This window comes from Mobula birostris, chromosome 17 (genome assembly GCF_030028105.1).
Source record: "Mobula birostris isolate sMobBir1 chromosome 17, sMobBir1.hap1, whole genome shotgun sequence".
Taxonomy (NCBI): Eukaryota; Metazoa; Chordata; class Chondrichthyes; order Myliobatiformes; family Myliobatidae; genus Mobula; species Mobula birostris.
The window spans coordinates 47925463-47949891 of NC_092386.1; the positions used below are offsets into that span (position 1 = coordinate 47925463).

General features: G+C 41.5%; 1 protein-coding gene across 5 annotated transcripts in view; it reads left to right on the forward strand.

The window, feature by feature from the left end:
• Window positions 1-24429, forward strand: part of secisbp2 (SECIS binding protein 2) — an 83952-nt gene that overhangs the window by 34715 nt on the left and 24808 nt on the right. For all 5 annotated transcript variants that reach the window (XM_072281666.1, XM_072281670.1, XM_072281667.1 and 2 more), the window contains 6 exons: window positions 213-355; window positions 463-606; window positions 9863-9976; window positions 14541-14696; window positions 19723-19855; window positions 20022-20191. In XM_072281666.1, coding sequence (XP_072137767.1) covers window positions 213-355; window positions 463-606; window positions 9863-9976; window positions 14541-14696; window positions 19723-19855; window positions 20022-20191 — 860 coding nt within the window. The remainder of the gene's footprint in view (window positions 1-212; window positions 356-462; window positions 607-9862; window positions 9977-14540; window positions 14697-19722; window positions 19856-20021; window positions 20192-24429) is intronic.

A 24429-nucleotide genomic window follows, 5' to 3' on the forward strand; every position in this document is an offset into this window, starting at 1 on the left:
ATGAAGCAGAACGAAAAGGAAGTGATCAGTATGCTGTAAGATCATTGTTTATTCCTTTCAACATGATTTTTAAAACATCACAATAAATTATTTTCTCATGCTGGTGTTCTATTTTAAATAAACCAGAGTCTGAATGCAAACTAATATTTCTGTATTTTGGTGTATTGATGGTACAAAATACATTGTTACTGTATTTTTTCTTTTTCTAAAAGGTTCAGTGGTCATGTCCTCTTTGTCTGTATCATCGATTGCCACTCCACCTGTGTTGTCGTGGGCCACAATTGTTTCACAAGCACCTAAGAGACCAGTTCTCAGTTCAGCTTCACCAAAGACATCTGCTCATAAAGTTGCTCAGGTCAGGATGAAGCCAAAATTGTGGGTTATTTTATAATTTTTAACCTTAAAATTATTCTCATTGTTATTTGTTTATGTGATCAAATGTGAAATGCAAAATTATTGCAGAGAAATGAAAATAAAATAAATCTGAAAGAAGAAACTGAAAAAGTAAAAAAGAAGAAGAAGAAGAAAAAGAAGCCAAAGGAATCTGATGAAGCTCCAAAGCAAATTGAGTCCAAGATAACTGTACAAGAGCTACCTCGGCTTGAGGTACTTGACTTTCATATTTGAGTATTTAATTTGGTGATGTTTCAGGCAGTATCTATTCCCAAATTATTTTGTTGGGGTCTGGTGATAAATTAGTGGATTAGTGCTTAAAGTCGTCAACCATTGCTTTACTGATGACCATGAGATCGGACTTAAGTAGACCATGAGACATAGGAGCAGAATTGGACCATTTGGCCCATTGGGTCTTCAATCATGGCTGATTTATTATCCCTCTCAACTCCATGCTCCTGCCTCTCGCCATAACCTTTACCACCTTTAATTAACAAGAACCTATCAGCCTCCATTTCTCATATACCTAATGATATGGCCTCCACAGCTGTCTGTGGCATTGATTTCTGCAGATTCACCACTCTCTGTCTAAAGAAATTCCTCCTTATCTCTGTTCTAAAGGTACATCTTTTATACTAAGGTAGTAATAAAGGAAATTACAACTTCTGTTCAATAGTTGTGTTGTAGGTGAATCAAATTAATCTTAAGTAGATATCTAGTAATGATCCTGCTGAAGAGCTAAAGTTGAGACATGTATTTCTGCATTGGTGTACTGATCCTTAGAGTAGTGACCCCCTAACCTGTTTAACTAAAAGATACATATAAAATAAGCATGTTCCACTCCATCCCCCATGAGTACCTGATGATGTCAAAGGTCACTGCTTTCTAAAGAGTTGGTACTGAACTTGGAAATCTTTGGGACGTGTATGTGTGTGTATTTTTTAAAATTTTGTATTTTTAGAAAGATCACAAGTAAATTACTTGGGTATATTTAAGACCTTATCTATGGCACCTGGTGGTTACCCTGCCGCTCAAGGGGCATGATACGGCCCAAGTTGAGAACTATTACTTTAAGATATTTAAAGGGCAAATCTATTTACAAGCAGATTTTGGCTGCTGAACTGTTTAATTGATCTGAAATGTTGGGAGTAAAAGTTATCCAGGACAATGCAGAAAAAAGTGCAGACTAAAAGCAAACTCATGGCACTTATAGAAGAAAAAAATTCAGACCAACACATCAAATGAAATTATTTAAGATAATTACATGTTGGTCGTGTTCTGTTGAAATGAATGTAATTTGCTTTTAGATTTAGTGTGTCGAGCATTAGTTTCCAAGAACACAGAAAACTGGCTAAGAGAAAAGATGTTCAGTTTTAGGTCTTGGAAATCTATAAACTTTGGGTAGCTCAAACTCAGGGTTTCAGTTTCCTTTGTCAAATATTAGCACAGTCTGGATTTTGGAGAAGTTTAGAAGCTACTACGAGGGGTGATTGATAAGTTTGTGGTCTAAGGAGTCAATTTTAGAAAACCTAGCACATTTATTTTTCCCACATTTACACACTTAGTCCAGTGGTCGTGGAGCATACAGATCCCTTCTTTGTAGAAGTGGGCATCTTGGACCTCCAGAAAGTGGTCCACAGCAGGGGTGATTGATAACTTTGTGGCCTAAGGTAGAAGGAGGTGAGTTATTAACTTCAAACTTTCTGCATTTTCACCCACAGAGTTGAACTGCACGTGCATGTTCATAACTCTGGCGGGAGGATAATAACTCTGTTACTAACAGTGATAATAACTGTGGTGGGAGGAGAAGATGGCGGCGCGACGCAGCACGTGCAGCTCTCCGGTGAAATGATATTGTATTTGTAAGTAGGGTACCGTGCACAATTCTGATTTTTTGGAGACAGACGTGAGAAGCACAGAGGAACATCTGGAGAAAACTTCTGAAATGCCCTGTTCGCTGCCGCTGCCACTGTGTGATCGAGAACCTTCGGAGGGAAGGCCCCAAAATCCCCAGCTTTGCCTGCTGCTGGTGACCGAGGCTGGGGTCGAAGCATTTGGCAGAGATGGTGCTCGGTACTCAGTGTCGGAGGGCTGATCGGAGGCTCGAAGTTTTCGGACGACTCAGAGTCAGATTGCGGTCAGGCATGGCAGGGAGAGTTTTCTTCCTTCTCCCGTCTGCGTGAGATATGGGACTTCTGAGAGACTTTGAATTTTTTTTACTGTGACCATGGCCTGTTCTTCATCAAGTTATAGTATTGTTGCACTGTTTTAACCATATGTTATAATTATATGGTTTTTGTTAGTTTTTCAGTCTTGGTCTGTCCTGTGTTTCTGTGATATCACACCGGAGGAATACTGTGTCATTTCTTAATGCATGCATTACTAAATAACAATAAAAGAGGACTGCGTGTCCTCATAATCTAATAATTTAATCCAATGTAAGGAGAGCGGTATAACTCATCTCCTACCTTAGGCCACAAACTTATCAATCACCTCGTAGTAAGCAGCAAGATGGGAGCACCCTTTTATTAAGTACTCTTTTTTTTAAAAAAAGAAGGAAGGCATCCATAATGACAATGTCTTGTAGTGATGGCATCCACAGGTACATAAGAGAGGAGCATACCAAAAGAGCTGAGGCTCAACTTTGGCCTCTTCTAAGAACAGTGTTTACACAAGTTGAGATTGTCATGTCAAAGGGCATTAACTTAGGTGAATCTGCTTTTTTTTTTGTTTGGGAACTTTTCTAATATTGTTTGCAAGAGTCAGGAAAATATAAAAGCAAAGGTAAAATAAATTGGAGTCAGATACCTTTTGAAATAATTTGTTGAGAGAAGTTCAGTATGTTGTTATAAGCAGTATGATGTTTTGGCTTTGTACAACACTAGAGGGCATTACACCCTTTGATTTTTTTAAAAAAGTACAGTTCCAGTCCCAAAATGTCAGTATTTTAAGCAAGTATTTTATTTTCCTCCATATTTCTTTCCTTATGACTCACTGCACATTGAGCTCCTGTTATTTAAAAAAAAATTGTGTCTTCCAACATTTATTTAAAATTTTTCATCAAGAAATTTTTATCTCAGAATCACATTGTATCAGTGAGGTTCATTTTCATATTATATAAACTGATTGATGTGGATAAATGTGAAGTTATCCACTTTGGTGGCAAAAATAGGAAAACAGATTATTATCTGAATGGTGGCCGATTAGGAAAAGGGGAGGTGCAACGAGACCTGGGTGTCATTATACACCAGTCATTGAAAGTGGGCATGCAGGTACAGCAGGCGGTGAAAAAGGCGAATGGTATGCTGGCATTTATAGCGAGAGGATTCGAGTACAGGAGCAGGGAGGTACTACTGCAGTTGTACAAGGCCTTGGTGAGACCACACCTGGAGTATTGTGTGCAGTTTTGGTCCCCTAATCTGAGGAAAGACATCCTTGCCATAGAGGGAGTACAAAGAAGGTTCATCAGATTGATTCCTGGGATGGCAGGACTTTCATATGAAGAAAGACTGGATGAACTGGGCTTGTACTCGTTGGAATTTAGAGGATTGAGGGGGGATCTGATTGAAATGTATAAAATCCTAAAGGGATTGGACAGGCTAGATGTAGGAAGATTGTTCCCAATGTTGGGGAAGTCCAGAACAAGGGGCCACAGTTTGAGGATAGAGGGGAAGCCTTTTAGGACCGAGATTAGGAAAAACTTCTTCACACAGAGAGTGGTGAATCTGTGGAATTCTCTGCCACAGGAAACAGTTGAGGCCAGTTCATTGGCTATATTTAAGAGGGAGTTAGATATGGCCCTTGTGGCTACGGGGGTCAGGGGGTATGGAGGGAAGGCTGGTGCAGGGTTCTGAGTTGGATGATCAGCCATGATCATAATAAATGGCGGTGCAGGCTCGAAGGGCCGAATGGCCTACTCCTGCACCTATTTTCTATGTTTCTATGTATTTACAGAATCACTAAAACAGCAATGAAAAGATTTCCAGAGATAATCTTGTTTGGCAAATTTCATCAGAGGATAAGGATACTGGCTTTTAATATGTTTTCAGGTCAGCGTATTGATGACAAAGCCATGTGAGCACTTAGTGGTGAACCACATCTGAGTCATTATGATGAAAGTACATTGTAAGATTACTGTTCGATGGGGAGTTCCTGTATTTAGATCCAGAGCCGATGAAGGAACAGTGATTATATTTCCAAGTTATGACATTATGTAATATTTTACAGGGGAATTTTCATGCACCTGTTGTCCTTATCCTTCTTAATAGTAGAGTATGGGAGCTGGTTGTCTTAGCAAAATAGGTGGCACATACTGCAGTCATAGAACGCAGAAACAGACCCTTTGACCAATCTTCCATGCCTAATCCTGTTTTACCAGTACTTGGTCTGTGGCCTTCCATGCCTTTCAAGTGTTTGTCTCGCTACTTAGATGCTATGAGAATCTTTGGCTCCACTTCTGTGTAAGGTATGTGGTTCAAGCTCTAATCATCTTCTGGGTGAAAAGTCTCCTTAAGCAACACGTACAAAATACTTGAGGAACTCAGCAGCTCAGGCCGCATCCATGGAGGAAAACAAACGGTTAATATTTTGGACTGAGATCCTTCATCAGGACTGGAAAGGATAAGAGCAGAAGCCAGGTTTAGGAAAAGGAAGAAGCATAAAATGGCAGGTGACAGATGTGTCCAGGTGAGGGTGGAGGGAGGAGTATGAGTGATGTGAGAAGCTGGGAGGTGACGGGTGAAAGAGAAAAAAGGCTGAAGAAATTTTATTGAAGAGTACAGTAAAGCATAGTATACCTTCTGTACTCTTATAGATACCTCTGCTATAGGGAAAGGTTTATGCCTGTTTTCTCTATCTGAACTACACATAACTTTATGTTCCTTGTTGGCCATTTCAACTCCAGGAGAAACAAGCCCAGCTATCTATTGTCACATAACTGAGACACATCATCCCAGACAACATCTTGGAGAATCTCCTTGGCACATTCTGTAGACTGATCACAGACTTTGTACAGTGGAGTAACTGAAACTTATAGCATCGAAGGCTATGGTTATTGCCTCCCCTGTACCGATGAGAGGATGAGGCAACAATGGCTGACAAAGGAAGTCGAAGACAGCAGAAAAACAAAAGAGAAGCCATATAATATAGCAAAAATTAGTGGGAAGTTAGAGAATTGGGAAGCATTTAAAAACCAACAGAAGGCAACTAAAATGCCAGAAGGAAGGAAAAGATGAAATATGAAGGTAAGCTGGCCAATAGTATAAAAGAGGATAGAAAATCTTTTTTTCAGATATATAAAGAATAAAAGAGAGGCGAGAGTGGATATTGGACTGCTGGTAAATGATGCTTGATGCTGGAGAGGTAGTAATTGGGCGGTGGGGCAAAGAAATGGCAGATGAACTTTATTTTGTGCCCTATCCTCGGCCCTATCACTCCAGTTTCCACTCCCCTGCCAAATTAGATTAGACCCTCCCTAATAGCTCTAGCAAACCTATCCGCAAGGATATTGATCTCCTTGGGTTCGGGTGTAACCCATACGTTTTTGTACAGGTCATACCTTCCCCGGAAGAGATCCTAAGGATCCAGAAATCTAAAACCCTACCTCCTGCACCACTTCCTCATCCACATATTCATCTGCCAAATCATCCTCTTTGTATCCTCACTGGCACGTGGTATAGGCAGCAATCCAAAGATAACTACTATTGAGGTCCTGCTTTTCAGCTTTCTACCTATCTTCCTATTTTCCCTCTTTAGGATCTCGTCCCTTTTCCTGCCTATGTCTTTGGTACCGATATGAACCATGTCTTCTGGATATTCACTCTCCCCCTTTAGAATGCTGCAGACCTGACCAACACAGTCCTGAACCTGGCACCTGGAAGGCAACATACTGTCCTGCCGGCTCCTCTAATTAAAATATCCCCTATCACTGCTGTGCTCCCCTTCTCCCCCTTCCCTCCTTCCCTCCTGAATCACAGAGTCAGACTCAGTGCCAGAGACCTGGTTGCTGTGACTTCTCCCTGGTAGGTTGTTCCCCTCCCCCAACAGTATCCAAAGTGGTATGCTTATTATTCAGGGGAACAGCCACAGATACAGTTCCCTATTTCCTTTTCCTGCTCCTGACAGTCACCCAAATACCTGCCTCCTGCGGTGCAGGGGTGACTACCTCCCTGTAGCTCTTATCACCTCCTCACCTCTCGTATGAGCCGAAGGCCATTGGCTGCAGCTCCAGTTCCTTAACACTGTCCCCAAGGAGCTGCAGCTCAATGCGCTTTGTGCAGATGTAGTTATCAGGGAGAGACTGGAGATCTCCAGAGTTCCCACACCTTGCACAAAGAACATACCAATAACCCTGGATGCATTCTTGATGCACTAGCTATGTACTAATAAGCAAAGAATGAGAGGGGAAAAAAACTTAATTAGAGAATCCACCTATTCTTGCCAAAGCCTGTTGAGCCAAATCCTCCCAAAAGATGGCGATCATTACAGTTAGAACCAATTTTGATCTACAGCAAAGATCAAAATGTTCTGACCTTTCCAAACTGAGAACATTAAATAGTACCATCTGCTGCCTTTGTCTCTATCAGATTCTTGACCCACAACAGTTAATTATTCAATGAAATGGCCAACTCCTATATTAAAACTGGAAAAAAAGCTCCATGGAGCACCTAGTATTCACCTAGATACTGAATTCAGTCACTTATGGCCTCGTTCCTCATGAACATCTACAGACTGCTCCCTCTATAGAGAGAGCAGTCCTACAGACTAGTCAAACAACAGCTGGACGTAATTGTACTCATAGAATGACAACTAACAGACAAAGTGCCAAACTCTTGCACCACAATCTCTGGGTATTGAAGTGGTGGCATATTGGCATTGGAGTGGGTGAGAATATCTTTTCAGAATCCTCAGATGTAGGTTTCATGCCCCTCTGAACAGCATCACATCAAACATGAGCTGGAGATCTCCAATATTAGTTAACAAGATAAGCGCACATGGTATCGTACGAAAGATACTAGCATGGGTAGAAGATTGGCTGACAGAAAAGAGGTATATAGTGGGAATGAAGCGTGCTTTTCTGGTTCCTTGCCGGTGACTAATGGGGTTCTGCAGGGTTGGTGTTGGGACTGCTTTTTACGTTGTTTTGTCAATTATTTGGATCATGGAATTGATGTTTTTGTGACCAAGTTTGTGGGTAGAGGGCAGGTGGTGTTGAGGAACCAGGGAGTCTGCAGAAGGACTTCGATTATGAGAATGGACAAATAGGTGGCAGATAGAATTGTATGGTTAATCACTGTGGCAGAAGGAATAAAGGCATAGACTATTTTCTAAGTCGGATAGAATTTGAAAATCAGAAGTGCAAAGGGACTTGGGAGTCCTCGTGCAGTATTCCTTAAAGGTTAACTAGCAGGTTGAGTTGTTGGTGAAGGCAGCAAATTTTTTTTTTATTTCAAAATATACTTTATTCAAAAATAAATATATACAATAAACCATTCAATAACCTTTCCTCCTTTACATACGTTTCCATTATACTCAGTAAAATATCCGTATTTATAGCCACCCACGTGGTACTCCAGTAGTTCAGCTTAGCATATCATTGTTGGGGGGTATACTCCCCGCCCACCGACCCCTCCCACTCCCACGGGTGGAGAAACCTATACTGTGGTCCTTCCCCACCGGGCCCTTGCGGTGGCTGCACCGAGTTTCAGTGCGTCCCTCAGCATGTACTCCTGCAGCCGAGAATGTGCCAGTCGGCAGCATTCTCCCACCGGACATCTCCATGTGCTGGTAGATCATCAAGTTTCGGGCTGACCAAAGAGCGTCTTTCACCGAGTTGATGATCTGCCAGCAGCACCGGATGTTGGTCTCCGTGTGCGTCCCCGGGAACAGCCCGTAGATCAGAGAGTCCTCTGCTACGCAGCTGCTGGGGATAAAACGTGACACTAGCCCGTCCATCCTCCTCCACACCCTCTTTGCGAACTCGCAGTGTGCAAAGAGGTGGGTCACAGACTCCTCCTCACTGCAGTCCTCCCGTGGGCAGTGGGGTGTGGGGACGACATTCCGGGCGTACAGTAGGGCTCTGACTGGGAGGGCCTCTCTCACCGCCAGCCAAGCGAGGTCTTGGTGCCTGTTGGTGAGATCTGGCGATGAGGCATTTTGCCAGATGAACTGGACAGTCTGCTCAGGGAACCACCCCACTGTGTCCATCACGTCCTTCTCCCGCAGTGCCTGCAGGACACTTCGTGCCGACCAGGTGAAGGCGGCAAATACCTTAACATTCATTTTGAGAGGACTAGAATATAAAGTAAAGGATGCATTGGCTAAGACTTTATAAGGCATTGGTCAGACCACATTTGGAGTATTGTGAGCAGGTTTAAGAAAGGATGTGCTGGCATTGGAAAGTGTCCAGAGAGGTTCATAAGAATGATTCCCAGAATGAAAGGGTCAACGTATGAGGAGTGTTTGTTGGCTCTGGGCCTGTACTCTCTGGAGTATGGGGAGGGGGGTGGTGGCACAGTGGCTTTCCCTTGAAACCTATTGAATATTGAAAGGCCTAGATAGAGCGGATATGGAGAGGATGTTTCCTATAGTGGGGAGTCTAGGACCAAAGGGCACAGCCTCAGAATAAAAGTATGTCCTTTTAGAACAGAGATGAGGAGGAATTTCTTTTGCCAGAGGATAGTGAATCTGTGGAATTCATTGCCACAGACAGCTGTGGAGGCCGAGTCTTTGGATATATTTAAAGCAGAGTTTGATAGGTTGTTGACCTATCAACAATGCAGGAAAATGAGGTTGAGAGGGATAATAAATCAGCCATGATGGAATGGCAGAGTTAGATGGGTGGATTGGCCTAATTCTGCTCCTATGTCTTACTGGCCTTATGATCTTACAGTCTTTTGCTGCACTTCAGGTTGGAAGATCCAACAGCTGTTGATGAACAGGTGGCATAGTTCTGCACCTTTCCCAGAAATGGAACAGCAGCACCTCGCTTTGCCATCAAAGCTGTAAATAATTGCTCTTTTTTCTTCTTTTAAAGATAATTTACATGGTAAAGGAATGGTACTTATAGGTTTTAAGTATGAACTGTGACCTTGGTAAATGCTTAAATTTAAATAGTACAAAAGGACAGGAATCTTTTGCACTTCGCTATTGTTCTTTTTATAATCTAAGTCACAGGTCTAAGACAATTGCTTCTTTCTGTTTAACATTACCTTTCATTAGATTTGTGTCTGTGGCAATTCCGTACCTGAGTCTCCGCTGGAAATGTTGACCCCTTATTCCTTTCCTTTGATCCTGCCTGATGCTTCCAGTATTTTGTGTGTGTTAGTCTATAACTGAATTCTCATTTTTGAAACCAAGGATCAACATTGTTTTATAGCTTTGAAGTAGAAACCCAGTGCTCAATCAAAAGTTGCTGTTGTGTTTTAAAGCTTGTTGATTAACTTTTGAGTATAATTAATTCCTCTTTTAGGATGATGAAGAGTTTCCAGATCTGGCATCAGCAGTAAACACTTCTGACAAAACTGGCAATGATGGTCAAAGCAAGTTCTATAGTAGCAAACAGGTTGGGAAAAGACATTTAGAGGTAAGATAAACTTTGGAGGCTGAACTAAGTATTAAACTACTTTAATATGTTAAGATATTTATATTACAGGTCAGTTTATTAAAATCTGTATAGAAAATGCATTTTATTTGAATCGGTAGAGAATGTCATTGGTTCTCAACTAATGTAATAATTAGGCAATAGGTGGCTAACAAATATCGTTAGGTACAAAATAAAATTTGTGCATTGTTAATTGTTTTTAGTTTTACCGATTATGGTCAATTGCATTTTTATTTTCCATTCTGATGCTAAAACCAGCAGGTTTATTTTAGCATGTGGTATAGTTGGAGGACCCTACTAGTAAATCAGATACAGGAAATTAATCCTGCCCAATCATAGACTCAGTAATTCCAATTTTCTTAATGAACAAAGGGAAAGTTATTTTAAATGGTGTTGGTAAAAAGTTGAAAAATATGGAGCAATGTGATTAGGTAGACATTACTTTCTGGGACGCAAACACAAGGAATTCTGCAGATGCTGGAAATTCAAGCAACACATATCAAAGTTGCTGGTGAACGCAGCAGGCCAGGCAGCATCTCTAGGAAGAGGTACAGTCGACGTTTCAGGCTGAGACCCTTCGTCAGGACTAACTGAAGGAAGAGCTAGTAAGAGATTTGAAAGGGGGAGGGGGAGATCCAAAATGATAGGAGAAGACAGGAGAGGGAGGGATGGAGCCACGAGCTGGACAGGTGATTGGCAAAAGGGATATGAGAGGATCATGGGACAGGAGGCCCAGGGAGAAAGAAAAGGGAGAGGGGGGAAAAACCCAGAGGATGGGCAAGGGGTATAACGAGAGGGACAGAGGGAGAAAAAGGAGAGAGAGAGAGAAAGAATGTGTGTATATAAATAAATAACGGATGGGGTACGAGGGGGAGGTGGGGCATTAGGGAAGTTTGAGACATATCAGAATGGGAATGGGACGTGGAATTAAAATGTGTGGCCACTGGGAGATCCTGCTTTCTCTGGCGGACAGAGCGTAGGTGTTCAGCAAAATGATCTCCCAGTCTGCGTCGGGTCTCGCCAATATTCAGAAGGCCACATCGGGAGCACCGGACACAGTGTATCACCCCAGCCGACTCACAGGTGAAGTGTCGCCTCACCTGGAAGGATGTCTGGGACCCTGAATGGTGGTAAGGGAGGAAGTGTAAGGACATGTGTAGCACTTGTTCCACTTACAAGGATAAGTGCCAGGAGGGAGATCAGTGGGGAGGGATGGGGGGGGGGGGGGAGAATGGACAAGGGAGTCGCGTAGGGAGCGAACCCTGCAGAAAGCGGGGGTGGGGGGGGAGGGAAAGTTTTATCATTGGTGCTTGTAAGGTCTTACTATGTGATGTGTGTGGAATTGTGCAGGCTGTAGCTCTGGACATGTTTCCATGGTAAGTGGCATATTGACATAGAGGGTTGTACCTTCAAACTATTGGGAGTTACAGTCAGTATGCAGTTCGATGGTATGGATTAACAATTAGTTTTTCCCTAGAATTACAAGTTGCCATAGACGGTTGACGATAAATGATTCTAAATATTTTTCAGTGATTGATCTATTTTGTCAGCTGCCTAATGCATAATGTTATATAAAGCGAATTGTGGTAATTTTGTTGATAGTGTACTAATTTCAATATTAAAATACTACCTGAAGTTGATACCTATGTAAATGATGAATTTCCTTTTGAATTAAGCTTGAGGTGGTGGGTTCTCTCCCTGTGGAAAGCTGGCTTAGTTTTCTGGATCTATTAGCTACAATGACATCTATATACTACTAAAACTCTCATGCTCTGTTTGTCTGTTTGTGACCTCCAATTAGCGCAAACTGTGCATTACCGCGCCACTTTTTTTGGCGAAATCGAATTAAAATGCGCTAACTTACAGGATGCAGGCAAAGTTCAGGGTTATGTATTCGTATCAAATTGCTCGTTTGCCAAAATAAACAGGCTCCCTTTTAACCCGAGACCCGATCAGCCATCATGGAAACCAGGACGCAACAGCCCGACACATACGCACGGCCAGCCTCAGCAGCGACACCTACCGGAGCAAAAGGGCAGGACAGCTCTATTTGGAGGAGGTCACATTCTGCTAATCACCATCAGCATGTGCAGGATTGGGACAGGTCTAACTGCCACCCATCAATAACAGATAATTAAATCTTATTGTAATGACATACTCTGAGACACCCATAAAACCCTTTGCTGCTGTCAAAAGACAGCGGTGACTATATCACGTCCATTTAGGAGAGCGGCAACCACATCATCAAGAATAATCAGCATCCTTTGCTGTGACTGCTTCGTATCTCCTATCCAGCATTAGGGTAAAAAAAAATGCTCAGCCTAATTATGCCACATGGAAAGGGAAGGGTGACACTATGGTCAAGAGATGACGCCATACATCGTCAGGAAGTGGCAAGGAGAGGGAGAGAACAAGAATCAGATGAGGCCAGGGCCGCACGACTCCAGGATCAAAGAGACAGGACAAAAAAAGGATGAGAGAAGAAGAGACAGAGAAGGACAGGCATGCACGTCTCCAGGATCAGAGACAAACAACAAACAGCAGAAAAGATGAAGGGACGGGGAATGATAGGGCTGCACATCTCCAGAATGGCAACGAGAGGGACAAGGGTGGCAGAGCAACACTCACAACACGCTGGAGGAACTCAGCAGGTCGGGCAGCATCCGTGGAAATGATCAGTCAACGTTTCGGGCCGGAACCCTGCGTCAGGACTGAAGAGGGAGGAGGCAGAGACCCTATAAAGGAGATGGGGGGGAGGGTGGGAAGGAGAGGGCTGGTAGGTGCCAGGTGAAAAACCAGTAAGGGGAAAGATAAAGGGGTGGGGGAGGGGAAGCAGGGAGGTGATAGGCAGGAAAGGTGAAGAAGGAATAGGGGAAAACGCAATGGGTAGTAGAAGGAGGTGGAACCATGCAGGACGTGATAGGTAGCTGGGGGAGGGGACAGAGTGAAACAGGGATGGGGGAAAGGATGGGGAGGGAATTACCGGAATTTGGAGAATTCAGTGTTTATGCCCAGGGGCTGGAGACTACCCAGACGGTATATGAGGTGTTGCTCCTCCAACCTGAGTTTAGCCTCATCCTGGCAGTAGAGGAGGTCTTGTGTGGACATATCTGAATGGGAATGTGAAGTGGAGTTGAAGTGGGTGGCAACCGGAAGATCCTGTCCGTTGTGGTGGACGGAGCGGAGGTGCTCAATGAAACGGTCCCCCAGTCTGCGTCGGGTTTCACTGATGTAGAGGAGGCTGCACCGGGAGCACCGGATGCAATAGATGACTCCAACAGACTCACAAGTGAAGTGTTGCCTCACCTGGAAGGACTGTTTGGGGCCCTGAATGGTGGCAAGAGAGGAGGTGTAGGGACAGGTGTAGCACTTACGCTTACAGGGATAAATGCCGGGTGGGAGATCCATGGGGAGGGATGTGTGGACCAGGGAGTTGCGGAGGGAATGATCCCTGTGGAAAGCGGAGAGGGGTGGAGAGGGAAAGGTGTTTAGTGGTGGGGTCCTGTTGAAGGTGACGGAAATTGCGGAGGATAATGTGCTGGATCTGGATGCTGGTGGGGTGGTAGGTGAGGACAAGGGGAATTCTGTCCCTGTTATGACAGGAAGATGGGGTGAGGGCTAAAGTGCGGGAAATGGAGGAGATGCGGGTGAGGGTATCATTGACGACGGCAGAAGGGAAGCCATGATCCTTAAAGAAAGAGGACATTTGAGATATCCTGGATGGCGGATAAGCCAGAAATGATGCCATCAGAAGTGTCCTTTGTTAAATGAGGAGGAGCAATATTTGCTTTGCTACGCGTCATTCTTCTTTAATAAACTGAGGTTTACTACTTCAGTTTCCAAAGCAGAGCAAAGCATTCAGGAAAATTTAATGTTCATTCTGGTCACATCAGACTGCACTACCCTTCTCTCAAAGGGTGCCCCAACGGGTCACCCCTTGTCTAGTTCTTTATAGGAGTGCAGTAAGAATGTACTTCCACGTTGGAAAGTTCAGTGCTGGTCATTGGCTGCAGAATTTATTATTTCCAATATCAACAACTCACATTTGGGCAAAGCTCTTTTTATTATAAGTGAGTTAATTTTTAAAGTACAACATCTACTTGCACGCATCTCTCTAAAGCAATTCATTTGTATTTATTTTATGAAAGCTTTGTTAAATATATTGGTTCAAGAACTCTTTGAAAGGATAAGATAGTGTAACATAATTGTTCACCTCTGATTATTCAATTAAGCTATAGTGTTTTTCACTGTGACGTGGTGAATCAAACTGAAATATATTAGGTAGATTTTTTTAAAGCAGTTTTTTTTTAAATGTAAGGCATAATTTTTGGTGCTACACTCTTGTGCCTGATGTCAGCAAGTAATTATGTGGCATAATTTTTCTTGTGTAAAGGTGCTCCTTGTTTCATGGTGATACTATATATAATAAATGACAAGGAGTCCACTTTATTTAGTTGCCCAATTTAAATAATTACACTCACAAAATATTTAAATTTTAATCTTTTTTTATCGTAGCTTGTAGCTGTATTTCTTTTTACTTTTTCAGGCGTCAGTGGATAGAGAGCTAGTTTTGCATGTAACCAGTTCTCACGGTACTACTGATGGATCAATTTGTCTGGATCAGGACCAGAAGGCAGTTCAGATTCCGAGGAAAGAATCTGTTGAAGAAAATAGGACCACTGATCCTCTGAAGAACTCTACGGTTTGTTCAGAATTATTGGTCTGTTTCATTTGAGTAATATTCTTTTGCAATTTGAAAAATCAAAGAAGACTACATACTTTTAACCTTGTTGAACCAGTGGAGACAACCCTCTCAACTTTTTTTGCCCGGTGGAGTGTTGAAAGAGTCACTTTTTTGAACCAGAAACTATTAAAAACTGTCAAATTTGATGACTTAATTTTTGATCAATGTCAAAGTGGGATCTTTAAGGAAGGTTCTCGGTACTATATTCTCTAAATCCTCTAAAGAGCTTGAAGAGATTCATAGTGATCTTGCATTAGTAGTGAGAAATGTGTTTCCCTTGCCTTATGCAGTAAAGCAATTGTTTTATACTCATAGATTTTGATGCTGGTGGTGCAAACGAAGTATTATTGAAAAATATCAAACTGTGTGCCAGTGCCTGCAATCCTGTAGTTATTAGATTAGTCCTCTGTTCTGTGGAGAAGTATGATTGGACCACAAATTATCCCAATTAAACTGGCTTTATGATACTGTTGAGCCTATAGTCATTTTACAAACTACACCATGAACAATTTAGATTCTTAATGTTTCAGAATCTTTAACTATGTAGTTCCCCATGGGAAAATGTACTAGGTATTAGCCTTTCCATAAATCTAATCCACATTTACCTTTCATTGAGTTAAAAGAGCTCCAAAACTGTAAACATGTTGCCTTCTCATCAAATAATTATTAATCTGAAATGCTGTGCCTAGGCCTTAAGCTAATTGAAATCTGTGGAGCTTCAAAAAAAATCATAATTAGTGATACATGTGCTCAAGTTTTTACTTGTCTGGTGTTGGTCTCCTGTGTGATAATATCAAAAGACATGAGAGCAAAATTAGGCCTCACAGCCCATTGAGTCTGACTTACTTTCATTATCATCCTCCACTTTAAATATAACTAGTGTCATGGCCTCCACAGCTACCTGTGGCAATGAATTCCACATATTCACCACTCTCTGCCTTAAGAAGTTTCTCCTCATCTCCATTCTAAAGGGATGTCTTTCTATTCTGAGGCTGTATCCTCTGGTCCTAGACTTTCCCACTATTGGAAATGTCCTCTCCACATCTACTATATCTAGACCTTTCACTAGTCCATGGTTTTCAATGAGGTTTCTCCCCCCCCCATTCTTTTAAATTTTAGTGAGTACAGGTCCAGAGCCATCATACATAGCCTTTCATTCCCAGAATCATTTTCGTAAGCCTCCTCTGAATGTTTTCCAGTGCCAGCAAATCTTTTATTAGATAAGGGGCCCAAAACTGCTCACAATACACCTAACATGGTCTGACCAATGACTTAGAAAGTCTCAGCATGACAGTCTTGCTTTTCTATTCTACTCCTCCTGACATGAATGCTAAGATTTCATTTGCCTTTCTTGCTACTGACTCAACCTGCGTTAACCTTCAGGGAATCCTGCACTTAGATTCCCAAGTCTCTTTACACGTCTGATTTTTGAATTCGGTCCCCATTCCACCGAGATGCAGCACAGAGCGTCATAGGAAGTCACTCCTGCCTGTGGCCATCAAACTTTACAACTCCTCCCTTGGAGGGTCAGACACCCTGAGCCAATAGGCTGGTCTTGGACTTATTTCATAATTTACTGGCATAATTTACATATTACTATTTAACTATTTATGGTTCTATTACTATTTATTATTTATGGTGCAACTGTAACGAAAACCAATTTCCCTCTGGGATCAATACAGTATGACTATGACTATTTAGAAAATAATTTATGCCTTAATTCCTTCTACCAAAGTCATGACCATACACTTCCCTACATTGTATTTCATCTGTCACTTCTTTGTCCGTTCTCCTAATCTTTCCAAGTCCTTCTACAGCCTCTCTGCTTCCACAATACTACGTGCCCCTCCACCTATCTCTGTAACTGCTAACCTGACCACAAAGCAATCAGTTCCATCATCCAAATCATTAACATATGACATGAAAAGTCGCGGATAACCACCGAAGTCAGGTTAGTTGGCCGTCTTTTGCTTCCCATACTTCTTAAAGAGTGGAGTGACATTTTAAAATTTACAATCCTCCAGAATTTGAAGGATCACTACTAATGTCTCCACAATCTCTTCAGCTACCTCTGAGAACTCCGGGGTGTAGTCCATCTGGTCCGGGTGACTTGCCTACCTTTCAGTTTCCCAGGCACGTTCTCCATAGTAATAATGACTGAACTCACTTCTGTCCCCTGACATTCTGGAATTTCTGGTGTGCTGCTGGTGGCTTTCACAGTGAAGACTGATGCAAAATACTTAATCAGTTCATCTGTCATTTCTTTATTCCCCAATACTAACTCTCCAGTGTCATTTTCCAGCAGTCTTAAGTACACTCTTGCCTCTCTTTTACTCTTTGTATATCTGAAAAATCTTTTGTTAAACTTTTTTTAAATTATTGGCTAGCTTACCTTCATATTTCATCTTTTCTCTCTGTATTTCTTTTTTTAGTTGCTTTCTCTTAGCTTTTACAAGCTTCCCATTATTTGTTGCTATATTATATGCCCTCTCTTTTGCTTTTAGCAGTCTTTGACTTCTCTTGTCAGCTACAGTTACCTCATCCTCCCTTTAGAATACTACTTCTTTGTGATGAACTGATGCTTTGCCTTCCGAATTGCTCCTAGAAGCTCCAGCTATTGCTGCTGTACCTTAATCACTGCTGATGTCCCATTCCGATCAACTTTGGTCAGCTCCTTTTCTCATGCCCCTGTAGTTACCTTTACTCCACTGCAATACTGATGCATCTGATTTTAGCTTCTCCCTCTCAGACTGTGGGTGAATTGTATCCTGTCTGCTAAGTTCCTTTACCTTAAGCTCCCCAGTCAAATCTGGTTCAGTGCACAACACCAAATCCAGAATTGCCTGTTTCTCTAGTGGGTTTGACCACAAGCTGCTGAAAAAGCTATCTCATAGGCATTCTGCAAATTCCTTTTCTTGGGATCTAGCACTTATTTCATGCATATTGAAATCACTCATGACCATTGTAACATTGTCCCTTTTGTGCTTTTTCTACCTCCTGTTGCAATTTGTACTCCACATCCTGGCTACTGTTCGGAGAGTTTATAACTCCTGTCATTGTCTTTTTACCCGTGCAGTTTCTCAATTCTACCCAGAAGGAATTTTGTATCTTCTGATCCTGTGTCACTTTTTTCTAAAGATTTCATTTCATTTTTTTACTTACTAATAAAGCTACACCCTGCCCCCTCTGACCACCTCCTGTCCTTTCGATTTGATGTGTATCCTTACATTTTAAGCTTCCAGCTGGGATCTTTCAACCATGACTTAGTAATACCCAAAATGTGAGACCTGCTATTTTCAAGTTCATGTTCAAGTTTAACTGTCATTCACCATATATATGAGTACAGCTAAGCAAAACAACCTTCTTTGAGGGCCAAAGTGCGAAACACAGCATCACCAGTCACACGCAGCACAAAGCACTTACAGCACATATAATTACAACAGCAGAAAAACAGTCACAAAAAAATATATAGCTGAAGTCCCAGAGTGTTATGGATGGTGCATGGGACATTGCCATGGGCCAAGCTGGTGGAGCCACAGACAAATGAAGTCCAGCTTGTTTTCCACCAAGCAAGCACTAGAGAGGAGCACTGACGGGAGGGGCAGGCCCACAACGCAGCAGGGAATCCAGCATGTCCACCAGACCTTTGTTCTCTCCCAGCCCGTGTCTGGCATCTTCTACCCTGGGAGGCTGTGACAGGCATCCCCTGTGGTAAGAGGGCCTGGTCCATGCAACAACTGAGGCCACATAGCTTTTCCACCATTGGTCTTGCCACTGAACCAGACACGGTATTCTACATCACCAATGTCCACCAGTGTGTTGCATTCACAAGAAAAATGTCCAAGACAATCACTTGCACCGTCTATTGGACTGTGACCTGCCTCTGACGCGGTGTAGCACATGGCAACATAGTGCGCCATTAGTCTAGCTCCACCGCTATCGAGCAACTCACTAGTGGGGTAGACCTACCGTACTTGATTTTCATAATATCCAGCATTGTCTTGTGATCAAAAAGAGTTGAAGGATGAATGATTACTATACCTTTGTTTGGATCCAGAGAGGCCGCTGCGACCAAGTGCATCACTATCTTGTGGGAAATTGCTACGAGATCATCTACCTTATTTCCTATATTTCACCATCCTTCTTTTTAGTTTTCTAAAGTTAAATTTTTATCCTTTTCTGAACTTGTTTTTAGCCAGTATTATTTTACATGCAAGTTTTGAAATTATTCTGTTTTTCTCCTCTGACCCTGTTGTATATTTTGAGGTAAAGATGATTGAATTTTGTGGGTTTGTACATCATGATTTTTAAACATACTTTTTGATTTGTTCTCAACACATTTTAACTTCTTAAATTTTATTTTCATTGTTTATGATCATTATAGTCAGGAGAATGTTCTAATTGATTTTCTAAAGAACCCACATCAAAGAGAATACCTCAAAACTCAGGACAGGAAAAGATTCCTCAGTGAGATTTGTCCTTTTCAATGGTTCCTGCTCTCACATAGATCTCACTCTCTGTGAATTGGAAATGTTGCGTTAAAGCAGTAGTTCCATACACTCTGACTTACTAATTCAGGCAGCTTTTGTGAAATGAAAAATGCATCAAAATGCAAGGATTGCTCTGCATTAATTAATTTGGTCATCTAAGATCTTTTTTTGTTAATGTTTATATACTTCCAAATTGAGCAAATGTAAGTAATACCACTTTCAAATATTGATTGCTAATGTTTTTCTAGAAATTGTAGTTTAACTTGTGTTACTTTTTTACTTTTGATTTCAACCATTTTAATCAGCATTAATCTAGAATACATGCCTAAGTATAAATTAGAATTAAGTATAAGTTAGATTGTTAATGCACATATATAATAGATTATAGTTTATTTTGATTGCTCTTGGGTACTGAATTGCACTGAATTTAATAGCAATAATAGATGCACTTACATGGCAAATAATTCCAATTAAATGGCTTGTTTCTTTTATAGGAAGCTCCAAAGAAAAGTGGTAGGAAGAGCAAAATGCCCATGCAACTAGATTTTGGTAACATGCTGACAGTCCTAGAACAGAAACAGCAAGAGATGTCATCCAAACATGCTCCTAAGCCAGTTGTATTTGCAGGCATGTGTTGAAATTAATTCGGTTTCATCTCTTCTTTGACCCTGTTGTATATTTTGAGACAAAGATGATTGAATTTGTGTGTTTGCATTGTTTGTTAAACATGCTTTTGGATTCATTCCTGATGCAATTAGTTTCATTTTGTTTTCATTGCTGATAATCATTGTAGTTGGAGGAGCCTTACCATTGGTTCCCAAAGAACCCACAGTGAAAAAGCTGCCTCAAAATTCAAGTCAGGAAAAGATTCCTCACAATCCCTTGGACTCAAGTGCTCCTTTAGTAAAGCGAGGAAAACAAAGAGAAGTGCCAAAGGCTAAAAAGCCAACATCATTGAAGAAGGTTAGTTGGATGTAATGTGTTGCATCACTGCTGTTTCATCAGATTTTAGTAGCACACTACACAAGAATTGGAGGAAGGTATCTTGTCCCATTTAAATTGTATTTTCAAAAAAAAAATAAAGAAGTAATACAGGGAAGGATCTAAGATTCATGCTTCTAAAAGTAAGATTCTGATCCTAGCACTTTGTCATTAAAGCATGGCTGATGAATGCAAAGACTGCACACAACTTTCTCAGATCTATAAAACCAGCAAATTTAATAGTTCCACAAAAGTCAGCATATTTGTAAGATTATCAGCCTGACTTCTAATTTGCTTTCTTTGTGAAAACTAATTATAGTTCTGGGAACAAATTCTTGCCCCTAGTCCAATAATAAATGATTATTGAATAGAAATATGTAAAAAGAATACATGTGAGTGCAATAAATTAATTTTTTAGTCTGAACTGCAAATACCGCATTTCCTAAATTAATTCGACGTTACATATGAAAGTCTAGCAAATAGGATTACGATGAGAGGAAGGAGTTTTAAAGGGAATCTCAGAGGTGGGTATTTTTAAGCAGAAGGTGGTTGATACCAGAGACATTAGATACAATTACCATGTTTAAGTTGCATGTAGATTGACACTTAAAAGTCAAGACATATAAGGATATAGTCATAATGAAAGCAAATAAGATGAGTGTACATGGCCAATGAAGGTTGACCTGGACATGCTGTGCCAAGGGCATGTTTCTGTGCTATACAATTCCATAACTATGCTTATAATGAAAATTTTGTGAGAAGCACATACTGTATTTTTATGCACAAGTTCAACAATGAATTGTTAGCAATTAAATCATTTTAGACTGTGCCATGATTGATCAGTCTCTTAAGCGTCATTGCATTATATTAAATCCTACATCTTTTTTGGCAACCTTACTTTTGGAAAAAGTACAGACAATAAAATATTTAATAGTAAAACATTATAAAGAAGTTAGCAGTATGACTGACATGCAGAGCTGGTTAATGGAGAAGCAAGACCTCGTTACTGTGAATAGCTTCTTCCCCTCTGCCATCCGATTCCTAAATGGACATTGAATCTTTGGACACTACCTCACTTTTTTTTTTAATATACAGTATTTCTGTTTTTGCACATTTTTTAATCTATTCAATATAGAAAATGGATTTACTTGTATTATTATGTTTTTTTTTCCTCTCTGCTAGACTGAACTGCTAACAAATTTCATGTCACATGCATCTGATAATAAACCTGATTCTGATTCTGATAAGACCATTTCATTGAGGCAAAACAAAACATGAAAAGCTTGCAAAAACCTTTGAGCTTGAAAATAAATTGGAAATATTGAATGTCGAAGGCTCTTCCCCATCAACTCCACATACATGATGAGTGATTTGCTGTTTTGAAAAAGCTGATGTTTTTCCTCTGCTCTCCTTTGGAGAAGTGGTTGAAATTCTGAAATCTAAACTTGATTGCCAAGAAACAGCAGATGTTTTTGAACACTTAATAGACCTTTTGTTGTTAATGCTTTCTTTATTGATTATATATTGCAGTATCCCATCTATTTATTTCCCTTTTCATACATAGTTTTTGAGCCATACAGTTTGGAAACAGGTCCATGCCAACCAAGATTCCCAACTAAGATGGTCCTGTTTGGCCCATATCCCTCTGAACCTTTCGTTATCCATGTACCTGTTAAAGTGTCTGGTGAACTCATTCCGTATAAGGAAACCATCTTGATGAAAAATTTATCCATTGGGTTCCTATTAAATATCTCCCTTCTCACACCAAACCTATGCCCTGTAGTTCTTGATTCCCCAGCCCTGAGAACAAGTCTTTATGCATCCACCTGTCTATGCCCTTTGTGATTTTAAACACCTCTTTAAGATCATCTGTTATTGTCCTATGCTTCATTGAATGGTCCCAGCCTGCTCAATCACTCTCCGTAACTCAATCCCTTGAATCCCAGCAACATCATCTAGATCTCTTCACTCTCTGATTCATAATCTGATCTATTATCACTGATGTGTCATGAAATATGTTGTTTTATGATGACAGTACAGTGCAAGACATAATAACATGCATAAGAACATAAGAAATAGAAGCAGGAGTCAACTATCTGGCCCATGGAGCCTGCTCTGCCATTCAGTAAGATAGTGGCTGATCTGGCCATGGACTCATCTCCACCTACCTGCCTTTTCCCCGTAACTCTTAATTCCCCTACTATGCAAAAATCTGTCCAACCTTGTCTTACTGAGGTAGCCTCCACTGCTTCATTGGGCAGAGAATTCCACAGATTCACCATTCTCTGGGAAAAGTAGTTCCTCCTCATCTCAGTCCTAAATCTACTCCCATGAATCTTGAGGCTGTGACCCCTAGTTTTAGTCTCACCTACCAGTGGAAACAACTTTCCTGTCTCTATCTTATCTATCCCTCTCATGATCTTACAGAAACATATAAAATTTCCTCTGAATTCCAGCAAGTACAGTCCCAGGCGACTCAATCTCTCCTCGTAGTCTAACACTCTCATCTCTGGAATCAACCTGGTGAACCTCCTCTGCACCAACTCCAAAGCCAGTATATCGTTCCTCAAGTAAGGAGACCAGAACTACATGCAGTACTCCAGGTGTGGCCTCATCAGTACCCTGTACAGTTGCAGCATAACCTCCCTGCTCTTAAATTCAATCCCTCTAGCAATGAAGGCCAACATCCCATTTGCCGCCTTTTTTTTTGACGTGTGCCTGTGTGCGTGTGTGTCTGCATGTGGGTGTGTGTCTGCGTGTCCGTACATGCGTCCGTGATGATGTCTTTTTCATGGCTTTTACAAGGCCCGGAGCGAGAGAGAGACTGTGTGGCGCACCACTCCTCGCACAGACATTTTCGCAGTATTTTCCCTTTTATTTTTACGAGGTCGAGTTGCGATCTCGACACTCAACCCAGCACGGATGGAAAGCGTACTCAGGAGCAGACCTGACTAGTTTCGAACCCGGGAACCTCCACTCCCAGGTCCGGCACCGATGTCATTGCGCCACCAGCCGGCCCTCCATTTGCCGCCTTAGTAGCCTGCTGCACCTGCAAACCAATCTTTTGTGATTCATGCGCAAGCATTCCCAAGCCCCTCTGCTAGAAGTTACAAAAATTAAATAATGCAAAAGAAAGTGTTCTTAAAACATTGAGTGTGAGTCTTCAGTCTCCTGTACCTCCTCCTTGATGATAGTAATGAGATGAAGGTATGTCTCAGATGATGAGGGTCAGTAATGATAGATGTCGCCTTCTTGAGGTACTGTTTTTTGAAGATGTCCTCTCTTAGAGAGCCTTGTGCCTGTGATAGAGTTGGCTGAGTTTAAAACCCCTCTGGTGACCTGTAATTTCCTTAAGCTCCTTGAAGTATACCCACTGATATGTCTTCTTTCTGATCATATCAATGTGTTGGGCCCAGGACAGATCCTTTGAGATGCTGATGCTCAGAAGCTGTTCATCCTTTTCCCCGCAAGATCCTCAAAGAGAACCACTGTGTGTTCTCCCTACTTCTCCTTCCTGAAGTCCGCAATCAATTCCATAGTCTTGCTGACATCGAGTGCAAGGTGGTTGTTGTGACACCATTCAACCAGCTGATCTGTCTTGCCTCTCTACACTGCCTCCTTGCCATCTATGATCTGCTATCATTGGTGAATTTACAGATGACATTTGAGCTGTGTCTAGCCATATTGTCATGTATGTAGAGAGAGTAGAGCATTGGCTAAGCATGCATCCATGAGGCGTGCCATTGTTGATTGTCAGTGAGGTGGAGATAATTATCAACCTGCACTGACAGTGGTCTCCCAATCAGGAAGTCAAGGATCCAGTTGCAGAGGGAGGTATAGAGGCCCAGGTTTTGAAGCTTATTGATTAGTACTGATGAGATATTGGTGTTGAATGTTGTACTGTAATTGATAAACAGCAGCCTGACGTATGTCTTAATGTTATCCAGGTGCTCAAAAATCAAGTAAAGTGCCAGCAAGATTGTGAGCACTATTATGGCAGTAGGCAAATTACAGTGAGTCCAGGTGTTTGCTCAAGTAGGAGTTAATTCTAGCCATGATCAACCTCTCAAAGCACTCCATCACAGTAGATGTGAGTGATACTGGATGATAGTTGTTGAGGCTGCTCACTCTGCTTTTCTTGAGCATCAGTATGATTGATGACATTTTGCACCTGATGGGAAACTTCCAACTGCAGCAGTGAATGGTTGCCCATAAACACT